The 16875-nt window shown below is 45.7% G+C and overlaps 1 protein-coding gene and 1 long non-coding RNA gene across 2 annotated transcripts in view; one reads left to right on the forward strand and one right to left on the reverse strand.

The window, feature by feature from the left end:
• Nucleotides 1–630: 630 nt before the first annotated feature.
• Nucleotides 631–1007, reverse strand: LOC136578805 (uncharacterized). The gene is made up of 3 exons (XR_010786664.1): nucleotides 938–1007; nucleotides 772–828; nucleotides 631–698 (listed from the first exon to the last, which is right to left on the reverse strand). It is a non-coding gene; the product is annotated as an uncharacterized lncRNA (long non-coding RNA).
• A 14875-nt stretch (nucleotides 1008–15882) lies between these two features.
• Nucleotides 15883–16875, forward strand: part of LAMA3 (laminin subunit alpha 3) — a 205905-nt gene continuing 204912 nt past the window's right edge. Inside the window, exon 1 of the mRNA XM_066578034.1 lies at nucleotides 15883–16277. Coding sequence (XP_066434131.1) covers nucleotides 15960–16277 — 318 coding nt within the window. The 5' untranslated portion in view covers nucleotides 15883–15959. The remainder of the gene's footprint in view (nucleotides 16278–16875) is intronic.

The following is a 16875-nucleotide window of genomic DNA, read 5'->3' on the forward strand; positions in this document are numbered from 1 at the left end:
ATGAAAACCGCGTTTACGTGTGATGTCATGCAACAGAAAGGGCTACAAATCATAGTAAATCACGGCAATATTTACCATGCTACGATTTTTTTTTCTCACAATGTTGCAGCCTACAAAACATCGCTAATGTGAAGGAACCCATTGGAAAGCATGGGCTTCACATACATGCAATTTGTAGCACTGTCGCATCACGAGAAAATCGTGCGACTTTTGAAAGCGACCTTACAACAGAGGTGTTGGGTCCTAGCACACCCTGAACAGCTCTGTTAGTGACTATTGTCACTACAGGTGGATATTTTTCCCTGTAACTGGGGCTCCTATGGATGCCTTGATAAGCTTTCATGAAAAGGCTAGAGAATAAAAAGTCACATAAGTAACTAATTTCTTTACAGTAATCAGTTGTGTATAAAGGTATTTTTTGAACTTACATTTTGCTCTACCCACCCACTTACATTGCGGTCTTGCTGACATGTCTGTCACCAAGCAGGCTGAAAATGATGGGTGGAAAAATAAATACCTAAATAGATTGAATTGTAAAAATATGCAACCACTACACCCCCTCTCCACGCCCCCTTCCCCTTCACCCTGCCTCCAAAAAAAGAAAAAAACTTAGACCTTGCTCTTACTGATGTTCCTCGTCTTTTTCTGGGGAAAACTGGACATCTGGCCTGATTCATCTCCGAGGACAGCGCTGGCTCCTAAAAATAGGAAAAAACTAGAACATGACGTTCTTTTTATTGTTTGAAACCACCAAAAAAATTATATGCTTACAAGTATACATGCCCTGGAATGGGGTGGGCTTTGGGTTCCATCTTCAGAAGAAGACATCTGTTTAAAATCATAAGAAAAAAAGGGGTTCGGGTAAGTCCATGAAAATGGAATACTAAGGTAGAACATACATATTGTGATGTAAAACAGAAAATATATATATACTCACTTTGATGTTATGATCCTGTGTAACATACGGGGCAGCTGTGTAAACTTCTGGCTTCTGAAAGATAGTCTTCAAAATCATGTGGAAAAGAGGAACCTCGCAAAGCATTATGTTGTAAAACTGGCAGTTTGCATTGATGCGAATCATTTCTTTGATGTCAGAAATGCAATGGTCCCGGGGGAAGGGGTCGTGTCTGGACGTTCGTGGAAGTGGACGTGTGAGCCCTGAACTTTCTGGCCGGCAAGCTCCATAAGCCTTTTCACCACCATGTGCTAACCCCTCCAATAAGCCCTCCAAGGTGCCTCCTGTGGCCGAGTTACTGACTTCTGTGCATCGGATGAACAGGTTTGTCACCCAGGATTACTGTGTTCACTCAGAGACCTGGGATATGGCACCGTCCCCGGATCCCACTGCTCTGACTCTGATCTCCGCACCCTCATCTCCACGCTTTGCCTACCTCCTTGCAGCCTCATCCAGTAGTGGAGCCTGTGTCTGCACCTCCTGTTAAGCTGGCATTTTCTTCCTTCAGTCAGGACACGCTGAGTAATTAGGCTGCATGTCCAGCAGGCCGTCAATCATTGTTGCCCTCTGAAGCACCTTTGCAGCCTTACATCTCCTGTGCCCTCCTACATGCACAGGGCCTTCTCTCAGCTCTCGTTCAGGTGCTCTCTCACGCCGCTGCAGCAACTAAATCTCTACCAGCACAGTCTCCAGGGACACCCAGCTTGCCAGTAATTACCTCTCATTCAGTACCCCGACACAGTAGGGAGCATGTTAGCCTTTCCGGTGCCACCTTGTTAATATCCCCATCTGATGACCCTGTATATCATCCCTCGTACCTCTGGCTCAGTCTGAGTACCCACCACACAGCCTTCCTCAGCGGAACCCTTGAGCCTCATTGGGCAATGGTCTATTAGAGTGAAAAGAGTCCCTCTACCACACACCCAGACCATTTGTCACCTGAAATCTACCTCTCAGGCAACCACGCTCTGCGAACTTCAGCATCATATTGAAGATCTGAATAATTTTGGCCAGCGGCACAATATTAGGGTAAGGGGATTTTCCAGAGAGTTTGGGAGAAGAGGTTGTTAAACAAATTCTCTGAACCATTTTCAATTCTATGCTGGGTAACTCTCCAACTCACCCCATCAAAATGGACATAGCCCATAGATCCTTACGCCCTAAACCTCCTGCTGGTCCTCTCCCCAACAACATCTGCTGAATTACAGATTTCGAGACCAAGGAGGACATTATGCTAATGTCCAGACATCACGTTATATTGAATATCAAGGGGCGTAAATCCAACTTTACCAGCATCTCTCGTGGATCATAATTCAACAAAATCGGGCCCCTGCTCACTACCGTGTAAGACTATGCCCTCCCATACAGATGGGGTTTTCCACTTAGCCTCATGACTAGAAGAGATAGACAGTCAGCACTTCTGCATGCTCAGGAAGATCTGGATAACTGCTATGATTCCCTTCGGATTCCTCGTCCAAACCTTCTGGACTGGACCTACAAGTCCATGCTTTAGCCCCAACATGGCAACCTATCTGCCTGACCAAACGCAGGCTTCCTCCAAGTGATCGTAGGAGGACACCCACTCCTTGACGATACACCTGCTTATATATTCTCTTTACCCTGTGTTGGGGTTTTTGTTTTTTCCTTGCTTCCTTTTGTTGTATTTTGCTAACTAACTAGTAGGATTTGGTGTTTCTCTTTACTGCTGATTATCATCTGGCCCTCCATTGCCCTCTCATGATGTCTACTATGTCCCGCCAGAGGTGATCTTTTTGGATACCAATGCTCTTACCTACAGTGGGTTTATTGCTACTAATGGTTACACAGTTATTTTTATATTGAGACCCCTACATTATAACTTTCTAGTTGTTGAATTGATTTCTCTTGGAGATGATTGTTATCACATTAGGATTATTGAATCCTCATTGTACTTTGTTATACATGGCTGTAAATTGTCTTGTTTCCCTCTCACTGACTTTCCTAGGAACTCTTTGTACAAAGAGCAGCCTAGTACACTTCCCTACTATCATTTGTAATACAGTGAGGTGCCAACTCATTAACTGCCTCTAAGCCAACAACACAGAATAAGGTCATTCTTAGCTTTGCTTTACTTCGTATACCTATCTCATGGCTCATTTTTTCTCCCTTAACGTGAAGTTGAATTCTAATATAAAAAGGTGCCTGACCCTTAAAGAAATCTGTAAATTAATATATAGTTTTCTTACAGGAGACCCACTATGATACCACAGGCTCATTTAACTTTGTGAAACATTGGTTCCCCACAGCCCTAATGGCCTCAGCTGGCAGCAAAACAGCAGGTGTAGCTATTTTGATATATAAATCCTGCCCCTTTTGTATTATATTCATTGACCATAGGGGTAATAGCTTATCATACATGGCTCTGTACAAGGCTTCCTGCTTACTATATGTAACATATACGCCCCTAATAATGGTCAGCTTACCTTTTTGAATTCCCTTTTGACTAAGCTCTCCCTTCAACATAACTTCCACCTACTTATCGCTGGAAACATTAATATCCCCTTTTCAGGGATCAGAGACCACTTCTCTCTAATACTATCCCTTGCCTTTCCTCTGTCCCCCATCTCTAGGTTGAGTTTCAAAAATTAACCCCACAACATACTCTTTATGATCTTTGGAGAGTTGATAATCCAACATCACTCCTTCTTCTCTCAGCCACTTCAAACACATCCCGTATCGATTACTTCTTAGGTAACACACACCCATCCTCTTTCCCACTTCTAGACCTTACCAGTAGAGGTCCCTGAGACAACTCTTAGATCCACTCAATCCTTCTGTTTGAACTTTGTGTGGACGTCTAAAAGACATTGCCTACTCAAAACGGTGTTGGCTGCAGACACTTTGCAAGGTGGCCCAGCCCTGCCTGAGATTATGCTTTATTATTACGCCACCCACCTCCTACAGATTATCTCATAGACTACTCTAATGTCCTTTTTATAAATGGATGAAAATATAGAAATTTTGATTAGCCCAGACCCACCCTTGTTCCCTGATTTGGGACCAATTTCCAAGCATTCCCCTAAGCACTCTCGTGGGACCTATTCAGTTCACCAAAGATGTGTGTTATCGCTGTAGAGCCCAATACCAGCTTGCATCCCTCCGATCTCCACTGAACCACTTCTTTTATACCACTCTTCTCCCAAGCAGCCTTACACTCTCTATGTCCCTACCATGGTGCTCTGCCAGATTATTTTCAATTGGATGATATTGTGGACAATAGGCAAAGGACCATTCTAATATTTCCTGACCTCTACCAGAAACACCGACTTTATCCACAGCTCTGTTCAGCTACTATCAATACTACTACCGTTCTGTATACGGCACCAGTCCACTCCCTTGCTTAACCAGCTTTAAACATGTCTGTATGGAGGGCCCCTCCTTTAAAGGCCTCATTTCCTCAATTTATAGAATTCGTACTGTGGCATGTTTCCCCCACTCAGATAAGCACTCATATATGTTTTGATAGGAGAGGTTGTTTATTATAGAATTGCCCTTGCCTCTTAGGCCCAAGATCTGGACTACAGTAGCCAAGACCTTGATTTGCACACTTTATAAAGAAATCCAATATAAAATTCTTATGGAATGGAATCATACTCTTTCACTTCTGCATAAACTTAACTCCGCCATCCCTGACTGCTGTTGGTACTGTCAATCCTAAAGAGGTATCTTAAAACATTTGTTCTGGGAGTGTCCCCTTATTCAACCTTATTGGAACTCTATGAAACCCCTTATAGCTCAGGTACAGACGTGCCTCTTGATCCCATTATTTACTTAATGTCCCACCTAGGACTTTTGGTAAACACAGTACCAGGCTGCTCCTACATATTCTGACAGCACCTTAATGTCTTATAGCACTATTCTGTAAACGGACCGCACCACCCTCCTCTATGGATATCTACATCCAAATTGAAGATATCCGCCAGATGGAGTATCTTACAGCTTTGCTGCATAAAACTTTAGATGCATACCATTCAGTGTGAACACTATGGGATTTCTATTCAGCCTCTGTTGCTCTAAAAGCTTAGACTAAAATAATAATCGCTGTCTTTTTACCATCTTTTCTTTCCCCTTTGCGAGGTTCTAATATAGCAAATCTGAAAGGTCTTCATCGGGAAAACAGGCAAGGAGTTGTAATAGTTCATGTCAGCAAATTTCTGCTGTCTCATGGCAACTGTATGATCAGTCCACATTCAAAGAATGTAGCACCCATTTAGCAGCAAACTTTCTCAAAGCAAACACCTCAGGCATGATGAATGATAAATGTTTCCAAGATATTGCCAGACTTCAGCTAAATTTTTGGCTGCGATCACCCAAATGATGATGAACATCAGCATGACCATTTCTTCATTAGTAGTTGTTATATTCAATTTTAAGCTCCTAATGAAAAGCCATACGAGTCAAACTTCTACTGTTTTCTGATACAAATATAGAATCATAGAATGGTAGAGTTGGAAGGGGCCTCCAGGGTCATCGGTCCCAACCCCCTTCTCAGTGCAGTATTCACTAATTCATCCCAGACAGATATTTGTCCAGCCTTTGTTTGATCACTTCCATTGAAGGAGAACTCCCCACCTCCCGTGGTAACCTGTTCCACTCATTGATCCCCTCACTGTCAGAAAGTTTTTTTCTAATATCTAATTTGTGTCTCCTCCCTTTCAGTTTCATCCCATTGCTTCTAGTCTTTCCCCATGCAAATGAGAATAGGGCTGATCCCTCTGCAGTGTGACAACCCTTCAGATATTTATAGACAACTATTACGTCTCCTCTCAGCCTTCTTTTTTGCAAACTAAACATTCCCAGATCCTTTAACCGTTCCTCATAGGACATGATTTGCAGACCACTGAACATCTTCGTAACTCTTCTCTGAACTTGCTCCAGTTTGTTGATGTCTTTTTCTAAAGTGGAGTGTCCAGGACTGGACACAGTATTCCAGATGAGGTCTGACTAAGGGCTCCTGCACACTTATGTTTTTCTTGTGCGTTTTTTTCTCACGCAATTGTCAGTGGGACTTTCTAATGTTAAAAATGCATCGCAAGTTGGTCCTTTGCAATTTTTGTGTGGTGCGTTTTTAACATTAGAAAGTCCGATTGACAATCGCATGAAAAAAATGCAGCGATATCGCGTGAAAAAAATGCGTAAGAAAACGTAAGTGGGTATTCACCCTAAGGAAGAGTAGAGGGGGATAATTACTTCATGTGATCTAAACTCTATGCTTCTCTTAATACAACCCAGAATTATGTTTGCCTTTTTGGCTGCTACATCACATTGTTGACTCATGTTCAGTCTATGATCTATTAGTATACCCAAGTATTTTTTTACATATGCTGCTACTTAGCCTAATTCCTCCCATTCTGTATGTGCTTTTTACATTTTTCTTGCCCAGATGTAGGACTTTGCATTTCTCCTTGTTAAATACCATTCTGTTAGTCGCCGCCCACTGTTTTCTAGATCTTTTTGAATACTCTCACTCTCTCTTCCCTAGTGTTAACTATCCCCCTTAGCTTTGTGTCGTCTGCAAATTTGATCAGTTTCCCATCAATTCCCTCCTTCAGATCATTTATAAAAATGTTGAACAACACTAGGCCTGGCACATGGACTTTATGTGTCTATGTTCTTGTCTCATAGAAGTAATAGACAGTTGGCATTATATTTATTCACTCAAGAATCATGTCTTTACAAGGACCCCATAGCAGCTACATATTGTGCCTCTATGGTGTGTCCAACCTAGGCCACAAATGAAAAGATGAAAATGAAGAACTATTACTACGGGAGGAACGTCCATCAGTCCAGCATATCACCATGAAGGATTATACATAGTTATAGATGTGTAGTTATTAACAGAGGCATAACCTGAAGCTGCAAAATCTGGAACGGGGGCCCCAACTATAAAACTTCATTGATTTGCAATATGGGGAAGAGAGACTTTATGGGCCCCCTAAGGGTCCCGGGCCCAGGTGCGACCGCAAGCCCTGTACGTACGTCCATGGTTTAAAGGTATTAAATAAACAAAGCACATAGTCATGAATAGAAAAACATTCTCAGTGAACATTGAGAAATGCAAAATTAATCAATAGATGGATCTATACCACAGCTCCATTGAGGGCAGCTACAATAGGCAGGAAATCTCTGAATCATATTACACAATCTGCTCCTCCAGGTGCGGCGTTCATTATTTTATTTAGTGCTCACAACAAAGTATTGTAATATAATACAGTAATACCGTGAATTTGGCAAAAAATTACAATTTTTAGCTGTGCAGATTGTTTAGCTACTTGGGTATTTCCAACAATACTGGACTGCCAAACGATTCAACCGGACAGATTCCTGGTGGGCTGCGCTACTAGATGAGTCAGTGGGCCTGCAGTCAGCTTGTGGTAGCTCAGATGGGTGGTGTTAGTTTACACTTTGTCATAGTGGCAGCTACTTTGATAGATATGGTGACTCGCGCAGCAGGTGGTAGGTAAGAGTCTCTGCATAGTTTAGGTATTAACTAATGATATCTGTATGTGACACCAATGCCTTTATATGAGAAAAACCTTACTTATGGTAATGAAAAAATAAGACCAGTCCAATTGGATTCCAGTAAAATGAAGGCATGCAATTTACTATGCAATGTCTGGTCATAGAGACAGTTCACTCCTGTGGATTTGGGATCAATGATAACAACAACAGTTACATTTGTATCCACAGTGACAGTGTCAGACTTCTTAGGCTGGGTTCACACAGGGCGGATTTGCCGCGGAAATTCCGCGTGGAATTTCGCCGTGGCAAATCCGCCTGCGGCCGCTAATCTCGGGATTAGCCAGCCATGTGGACGAGATTTCTGAGAAATCTCGTCCACACGGGACAGCCAATCCGCTGCGGTAAGTCAGGCTGGCTTCAGAAGATGCAGCATGTCTATTTATCTTTTCTTTCCGCCGTGGCCACACTCTCCTCTATGGGAGCGCTGGCTGCAGCGGAAGAGCGAGCGGCCGGGCCGCTTCAAAGCCGCCGCGGGTTTTTCCGCGGCGGTTCTCCCGGTGGGAGTCTCGCGGTTTTTGCTGCAGCCAAACCGCGGGATTTCCGGCGGGAATACGCCCCGTGTGAACCCAGGCCTTACTTCTCTCAGGGTGATGGTTATTTGGATACAATCAAGATTTTCCCTTTACTTTGACCGGGGCTGTCAGCGACAGGCTGGAAGGGCTCATGCAGGGTAGATAATATTCCACTGTTAGTTAACTGTGAAAGGGGAGGTAACACTCACTATTATGATGACCTCTCTTTCTGATTGGCCACGATTTCCTTAGGCCTCACGCCTCACTGACTGCGAAATCTTGAAGCGGAAGCAGACTCAGTCTCCCCAGAGACCCTATATTCACCTGTCTAGATCCGCTGCGAGTGTCTCGGCTGACGAGCCAGCGTGCATGCGCAGTGATGCCCGTGATACTTCTGCAGTGCTCACAGCAGATTGCGGGACAGATGGCTTCCATTGACTGCAATGGAAGACGTCCATGCGATTTTCTGCACAAAATAGAAGCCGCTGCGATTCTCCCCTGTGGCAGGGGAGAATCATTTAACACAGCGTGTCTATGGACAGACACTGCTGCAGGAATTCGGGACGGGTGTCTGACTGCGACTTCCGCAGCGATAATCTGCCAATGGGCATTCGGCCTTATGCAGGATGGAGGGGAAACTCCACTATTCTCTGTGCTTCCTCCCTCTATCTCTTCTGATGACACACTTGCTGTCTCACCGCACTATATCCCTCTTCTGCTCTTGTCTTTGCGTCTGCCTCCTTTTGCTCCCAATCTCCAACTCCCAACTGACAACGTATGCACACTTAAAATTGTTTTCCCATGCGGGTACTAGTGTTGCTAAGCGACTAAAGCACCAATCAGTAAGCTGCAACTAAAGCATCAATCGGTAAGCTGTTGCTGGGATGCAGCTTCTATCTCAGGTGGAGCACCTTCTATGTCCCTTTGAGCCTCATAGTGAGATCCCAGGAACTTATTAACTCTTTTTCAATACTCCGCAGGACCCCCAGGGTCACTATAGGCTGGCCTGCATTTGCGCACCTGTGACTCTGTCTGTCTTTAAAAAATTGCTCTGGCTCTGACCGAAGTGCAAAGAAGACTTGAGAGTTGACCTGGCACCTGTAATGCCAAAAGAATGCCCTATACAAGCCTGTGGCTAGGTCAGCTGACGTCAGAATGCTCTGTTTAACAACGTTAAACTAACATCACAATATATAGCTTATTAACGTTTCATATTAATGATATCAGTCATGATCACCCAAGTAACCAAAATAAACAATGTGGCTAACTTCTATCCATCACCTTTAAATAACATCATAAATGATGAACAGGTTAATTTAAATAATACCGTAATATTCAATATTGGAGGGGTGGAATATTTCTTTGTTTACATTGTATGAGTGTTCTAACGTCATAAAAGGAAATACTTTTTTTCATCGCTATACAGGAAAATCCTTTAAAATTAAGGGCCATTTTCTGGTCATTCCTCAAAAGTCCTTGCTTTGAATAAATGACCATGCAACATATTAGAGACCATGTGAGTAAACACAAATCGACAATATGATGTGGGAATTTAGTATCATGCCTTATCACTTTAATAAAAAGAAACATACAATGTCTCAATTAAGATTTCAAGTAATCGAACAGACACAGCAGCCAAGACGAGGTGATGGCAATTTAAAAACAATATTATTAATTATTAGGAAATTATAGTAGCAGTGTTTCTGGTGGCGCCACATGTGTGTCACGCACACCACGCACAGTTCTGCTACATGCGTGTAACACACACCACATACAGCTTAGGTACATGCGTGTCACACACACCACTGTTACATGCGTGTGTAACACACACACCACACACAGCTCTGCTACATGCGCGTGTAACGCACATAGGTGCTGTCAGCACACGGCTGCTGTAAGGCTCTGCATGTTTTATGCCTGACCTGCAATGACGTCACCGTCATGTAATCAGGGAAGCGTCACTATCATGTAATCAGAGGCAGAGCATGTAACTCCCACAGCATACACGGATGCATAGACAAGTGGTCATTAGCACTATGATTATTGCGCCAAGAGGGATTTTGGATACATATATTACAAACAATGGAATCAATAGGTCTCAATTGGGAATATGAGACTGCACAGCTTTTATAATATATCTTTGTTGTATATGTCATGCATGGCTTATGATTTTATTTTTAGACTAGTCAGCAACATTGAGTGACACCTGTGAATATCAAGGAGTCCTCCGATATTGAAAATTATTTTATTTAACCTGTTAAGCATTTGCTATGTTATTTAATGGTAAAGGATAGAAGGTTGTCATATTGTTTATCTTGGTTACCAGGCTGATCATGACTGATGTCATTAGCATAAGATGTTAGTTAACTATTTATTGTGATGTTAGTTGAACTTTGTGTAGCAGTTAAGAAAGGCTGGACAGGCTGAAACGTGTCTTGTGTGCATATATTGCTTTGATGCAATAAAATTGATTTCAGCTGATGTCAAGTGAGTGCCAGGATGGATGAACATCAACTGAGACTCTAAAGCAAACCTAACTTTTCAGATAACTTTTTAGAATAAGCTGCCGTATGTGCACATAAGGAATAACACTTATATTGGCCTGTGTAAAGAGGCAGCTGTTCATTTATGAATGACTGCCTGTTTACTGTGAATGGAGGCGGGTGGGCTGGACAAGGGACAGGGAGATGCAGGTTCAGCGGTTATCGCAGGGTCCAAAAAATAGGACCTGCTCTATTTTGTGTGCATTTGCGCATTAAAGTGCCCGGCAAAAGTCTATGGGATTATGCGCAAATACGCACATCTGTACACAGGGGTATGCCACTGTGTAGAGGTTATAGCATTACTAGTAAACATTAGGAAATTATAGTACCAGTGTTTTTGGTGGCACAATGTGCCACACAGCTATGCTACATGTACATCGTATATACAGCTCTGCTACATACATTCTTCATCCCCTACAACAGGGATTACAAGCAGCACAGCACTCGGGATGAAGGACCTGTGATGACATCACCGTCATGCTCTGCCCCTGATCACATGACGGTAACGCCATCATAGGTTCTTCATCCTGAGTCTTTCATTCCTGTGCAGATTACAGGTGGACTACATCCCCTACAAACCCCTTGCGGCCTCAGTTGCTATGGAATACTAAGGAACACCTAGCTGGACAGCAGCCGTGTGCGTACAGGACCTTTGATGATGTCACCGTCATGTGATCGGAGGCGGAGAATGTAACTAACTTACTCGTGATGAAGGACCTGTGATGACGTCATTATCATGTCATCAGAGGCGGACTATGTAATTCAGTCACGGACGGACGGACAGGTGATCATTAGTATTTTGATAAAGATGGCCAGACGATGCTGAAGTTGGTTTCTTATTCAGCAGTTTCTTATTCGCTATGCATATATTTTTTCCTTGTTTTTTTAATGAAGAGGACTTATTTTAATAAATTGTATTGCAGAGAGGCTTCCTAGGGGGAACACAGCTAAAAATGGCATAAGAAAATAAAGACCTAGCACAAAAATGGGCCAACTTCAGCATCGTGATAGTCAGGGGTTCACAGGAGAAGAGCACAGGAACAGACCAGGCAGCTGCTGTGCAGGAGACCAGGCGTTGGTGCATTGGAGACTAGTGGCTTGTGGGCAAGAAACCAGGAGCTGGTGGGCGGGAGTCCAGGGGCTGGTGAGCAAGGCCTCTATGCTAATCAGAGGCAGCAGCTGATTTCACTACTGAAGCTGCTATCTGCACATTCATCTGGAAGAGCCAATTAGAAATAAGTGGGGTTGGGCCCTCCTAGGGAAGAGGATGCTGCTGCCCTGCTTTATGAGGTTTTCAGCTGTAGGGACCTAATAAGCCGCACAGGACGGAATAAACTGCACGATGTACTGCAAGCCACCAAAATACTCAGGCTACCTGTTGATTTTGATCCAGAATTAAAAATGACTTAAAACCTGCGTGTAGTTCTGCAATAAAATCTACAGTTAGGGCTTTTACCCAGTAGCGATATTTTCAATGGTTTCATACTCATTTGCATTTTTTTCTCTAAAGTCTCGCAGCGCACAGAAAAAAACCTGCGATATCGCTCAGTGTCTTTAATAGAGCCGGTGGCAGCAGCGCCAGACCCGCTGAAAACATAGGGAATACATTGCGGACTTCTGCCACAGCTGTGACAGCTATAGCAGAGGATTCCTTCATCCCTAAGTGGACCGCGGGGATGAAGGAATTCTCTGCTACAGCTGTGGCAGAAGTCAATAATGCTATCCCATTTCTTTCAATGCGGCCGGCACTGCCGCGGCCCCATTGAGAGCAGTGGGTTTGCAGCGATGATTTTCGGGGACGGGCTTGAAATATAAGCCCTTCACCGAAAACCATGGCTAGCTATAAAAAAAAAACTTAAACAAAAAATATATACTCACCTCGAAGAGCAATCCGTCTCTCCAGCACTGCAGTTGTCTACTGTGTTCTTGAGGCCGGAGATTGAAAAATCCCCGCCTCCAGAAAGTGCTGGTGTCATTGGCTTAGCGCTCAGCCAATCACAGGCAGTGCTCAGGCATAGATTGACAGCTGATCGCTGCCTGTGATTGGTCACAGCGCTCAGCCAATAACAGGCAGCCCTCAGTCATTCATCAATGTGAAATTCCAGATCTGAAATCAATGGGTTCTATTCTCTATGTGTTGCTCGTGTAAATACGTCCGTGGAAAGCCGCCCTTAGGGTGCATTCAGATGACCGTATATCGGCCGGGTATTCACGCCGGCCGATATACGGCGTCTGTCTCTGCAGGGGGAGGAGGCTGGAAGAGCCGGGAGCAGTGCTCTGAGCTCCCGCCCCCTCTCTGCCTCCTCTTCACCCCCCTCTCTCCACCCCCCTGCACTATTTTCAATAAGGAAAGGCGGGACGGGGTGGGGCTAAGTTCCAGGAATTAGCTCCGCCCCCGCCCCGCCTCTCCTCATTGAAAATAGTGCAGGGGGGTGGAGAGGAGGCAGAGAGAGGGCGGGAGCTCAGTGCACTGCTCCCGGTTCTTCCAGCCTCCTCCCCCTGCAGAGAGAGACGCCGTATATTGGCCGGCGTGAATACCCGGCCAATATATAGTCGTCTGAATGCACCCTTAAACTTGCCTATTTTGGTATGGAATTCTTCAGCTGCAGATTTGGCTGAACCCTGCTGCATAATTCCATCCCGTGTGAAAGGTCCTTTAGATAATATTCACACATAGCGGAATTGCCACAGCGGACCAGCGGTGCTGCGCTCACTAGGGGCTGCCGGGCGCACTGACAGCATGAAGAATTGCTGCTGAATTCAGCTGCAGATACACAGTTGATTTCAAGTCAAATTCCCCGCCAATGGTGCAGACTTTGTTTCTTTTGTGCAAATGCTGCAGATTTTGCCGTGCAATTTTCTGCTGGGGGTCTGAATTTTTTTTGTCAGCTATAAGGTCTAAATTAAAGGCGTCTTCTGGGCATTTTACTCCTTGTACTATGGATGACCTATCCTCAGGCGATCAGCTGATTTCAGCTGCTGCACTCATTGCAGCTGGGCTAGATGTCTGTTCTGTCCACGGAGCTGGAAGTATAATAGAAGGTATAGATCCCATTGATTTAGCCAATTGCTGAAAGTCCTGAGCAGCGAAACCCTGCTGATCAACAATCGATGACCTTTCCAGAGGTTAGTTCATCAATAATACAAGGGGTGTAATACCCCTTTAAATTAGGGGAAGGGTTTGAGGTCTGATAATAAAGGGGTTGTACCAGAATTACAAGTTTTCCTGTGGATAGAGCATAACTTGCTGATCTTTGGGGTCTCACCACTGAAAACGGGGATCCCGTGTCCTCATCTGCCTGTCAATGCATGGTCGCTTCTTTCCTGCAGTGACATCAGAATGACTAGAGCGCTAGCTGAGCAGGTATGGCCGCTGCCTCATTCATTTTACTGGGGTTGATGGAAATACCTGAGCTTCTCGCTTGGCTATCTCCGGCAAGCCCACTGAAAGTGAATGAAGCATCAGTGCCTTGTGTTGCCAGGCCTCCATTCATCATCCTTCTCACTCCTGGGGATGAGGAGGGTGGGGGATACAGGACCCCTATTCATGGGATTGTGAAGATCTCAGCAGTGCGACCCCATTGATCAGCAAGCTGTCCCCCTATCCTGTGGTACATGATTCTGGTACAAACCCTTTGACTTTCACAAGTGACAGGTAATGTCAGGCTCTGGAGGGTGGGCACTGTGGGACCTTCTAAGGGTTCATGTTCACGACCGTGTTTTCACTGCTAATTGCGTATGATATGCAGTCAATGGACTTTCATTGATCCATGCTCATGTGCGTGTAGACACTGCGTGTCGATACACATGAGAAATAGATGGCAGCATGCTCTATATCTCTGCATACCACGCAGCGTGAGCCCTATACATATGTATTGGCTGTGTATGAAACGCTGCCCATGCGCAATACATTGTATATGGGAGAAGTTTTCATACGCATCCCCGTTTTGAAATTTTAAAAAAAGTCACACTGCACATATCCGTGAGCGTGTGATATGTGGGCATGTGCAGTGCCATACGTGGTCTCTACTGGCAAAGTGTATGTTTGTAAAGTGGGTAAAATGATGTGGGGTGACGGGCAGAGTTTTACGCATACACCTGTGAGCATGAGCCCTAACAGCTCTCTCAGGACTCCATGGAGCTCTCCGTAGGATATGGTAACCCTTCAGCTCAGAGGGCATCTTGTCAGGATGTAACGCCCCCCTCAACCCAGAGGGCATCTCCTCAGGATGTAATGCCACCTCAGCTCAGAAAGCATCTCCTCAGGATGTTGCGCCCCCTCCGCTCAGAGGGCATCTCTTCAGGATGTTGCGCCACCCCCAGTTCAGAGGCCATCTCCGCAGGATGTGGCACCACCCCTAAGCCCAGATGGTGTCTCCTCAGGATGTGGCGACACCCCTAAGCCCAAAGGGCATCTCTTCAGCATGTGGTGCCCCCCCCCCCCCCCCCCAGTTCAGAGCGCATCTCCTCAGGATGTGGTTCTCCTTAGGATGTGGCACCCCCTCAGCCCTGAAGCAACTCTCCTCGGGATGTAGTGCCCCCTAAGCCCAGAGGACATCTCCCCAGGATGTAGCACCCCTCAGCTCAGAGGGCATCTCCTCAGAATGTTACGCCCCCTCAGCCCAGAGGGCATCTCCTCAGGATGTGGCGCCCCCCTCAGGTCAGACTGTATCTCCTCAGGATGTGGTGCCCCCTCAGCCAAGATGACATCTCCTGAGGTTGTGGCGCCCCCCTTAAGCCCAAAGGGCGTCTTTTCAGGATGTGGCGCCCGCCCAGTTCAGAGGGCATCTCCTTAGGATGTGGTTCTCCTTAGGATGTGGCGCCCCTTCAGCTTTGAAGCAGCTCTCCTCAGAATGTAGTGCCCCCTAAGCCCAGAGGGCATCTCCTCAGGATGTGCGCCCCTTCAGCTCAGAGGGCATCTTCCAGGATGTGGCGCCCCCTCAGCCCAGAGGGCAACTCCTCAGGATGTGCGCCCCTTCAGCCAAGAGGGCATCTCCCAGGATGTGGCACGCTCTCACCCCAGAGGGCATCTCCTCAGGATGTGGCGCCCCCTCAGCACAGAGGGCATTTCCTCAAGATGTGGCATCCCCTCAGCAGCTCTCACATTGCATATATGCAACACCGAGCAGACATACTACGTCGCCGGATGAGGCTGATAACAGGGACAACAGCCAGTATTCCCCAGCAACACACGTGTAGATAAGCCTCCCTCACACCGGGCGCCCTGCGCTGAGGTGACCCGGGCGGGCAGGCTGCCGCTGGGGGAGTGTCACACCCGGGGCTGGGCACAGGGGGCAGCCGCGCTGTTGCTTTGTTTTGCACGGAGAGCAGGGAGGATGGCTGCGGGGTGCCGCGCTGCTCTCTAGGAGGGGGCATCTCCTCAGGACTATGGTGCCCACGACCCGGAACCCTCGCTGCCCGTGGGGCTACACTTGGAGCTGTGCCAGGCTGGCAGGGGCACTGATGGCATCTGCGCTCCTTCTCTGCCTGCTGCCCGGCGGACGTGGCCAGGAGTTCAGCGGAGCGGGCACCGGATTCAGCCTGCACCCTCCTGCCTTCAACCTGGCAGAAGGCGCCAAGATCAGGGCGACAGCGACCTGCGGAGAGGAGGAGAGCGGCGCGGGGGGCGCACAGCCCAGGGTGGACCTGTACTGCAAGCTGGTAGGAGGACCAGTGGCATCCTCCACCCCGGGGCACACGATCCAGGTACTGCCCGCTGCCCACCGGCCTCTGATACACTAGAGATGTCATATATACAGTGTTATACAAACATCATATATACGGTGTAATATACACACCTGTACACACATCATATCATATATACAGTGTAATAAACACACAACTGTACACAGACATGATATATACAGTGTAATTTACACACCTGTACACAAAGATCATATATACAGTGTAATACATACACCTGTACAAAGACATCACATATACAGGCTAATCCACACCTGTACACACATAATATCCTATATACAGTGCAATACATACAGCTGTACACAAACATCATATCATAGATACAGTGTGATACACACACCTGTACACACATCATATCATATATACAGTGTAAGACATACAATGTATCATATCATATATACAGTGTAATACAAATATATATACAGTGTATCATATCATATATACAGTGTAATACATACAGCTGCACACAAACATCATATCATATATACAGTGTAATACAATTATCATATATACAGTGTATCATATCATATATACAGTGAAATACAAACATCATATATACAGTGTATCATATATATGCAGTGTAATACACACAGCTGTACAC

This window comes from Eleutherodactylus coqui, chromosome 9 (assembly GCF_035609145.1).
Source record: "Eleutherodactylus coqui strain aEleCoq1 chromosome 9, aEleCoq1.hap1, whole genome shotgun sequence".
Lineage (NCBI taxonomy): Eukaryota > Metazoa > Chordata > Amphibia > Anura > Eleutherodactylidae > Eleutherodactylus > Eleutherodactylus coqui.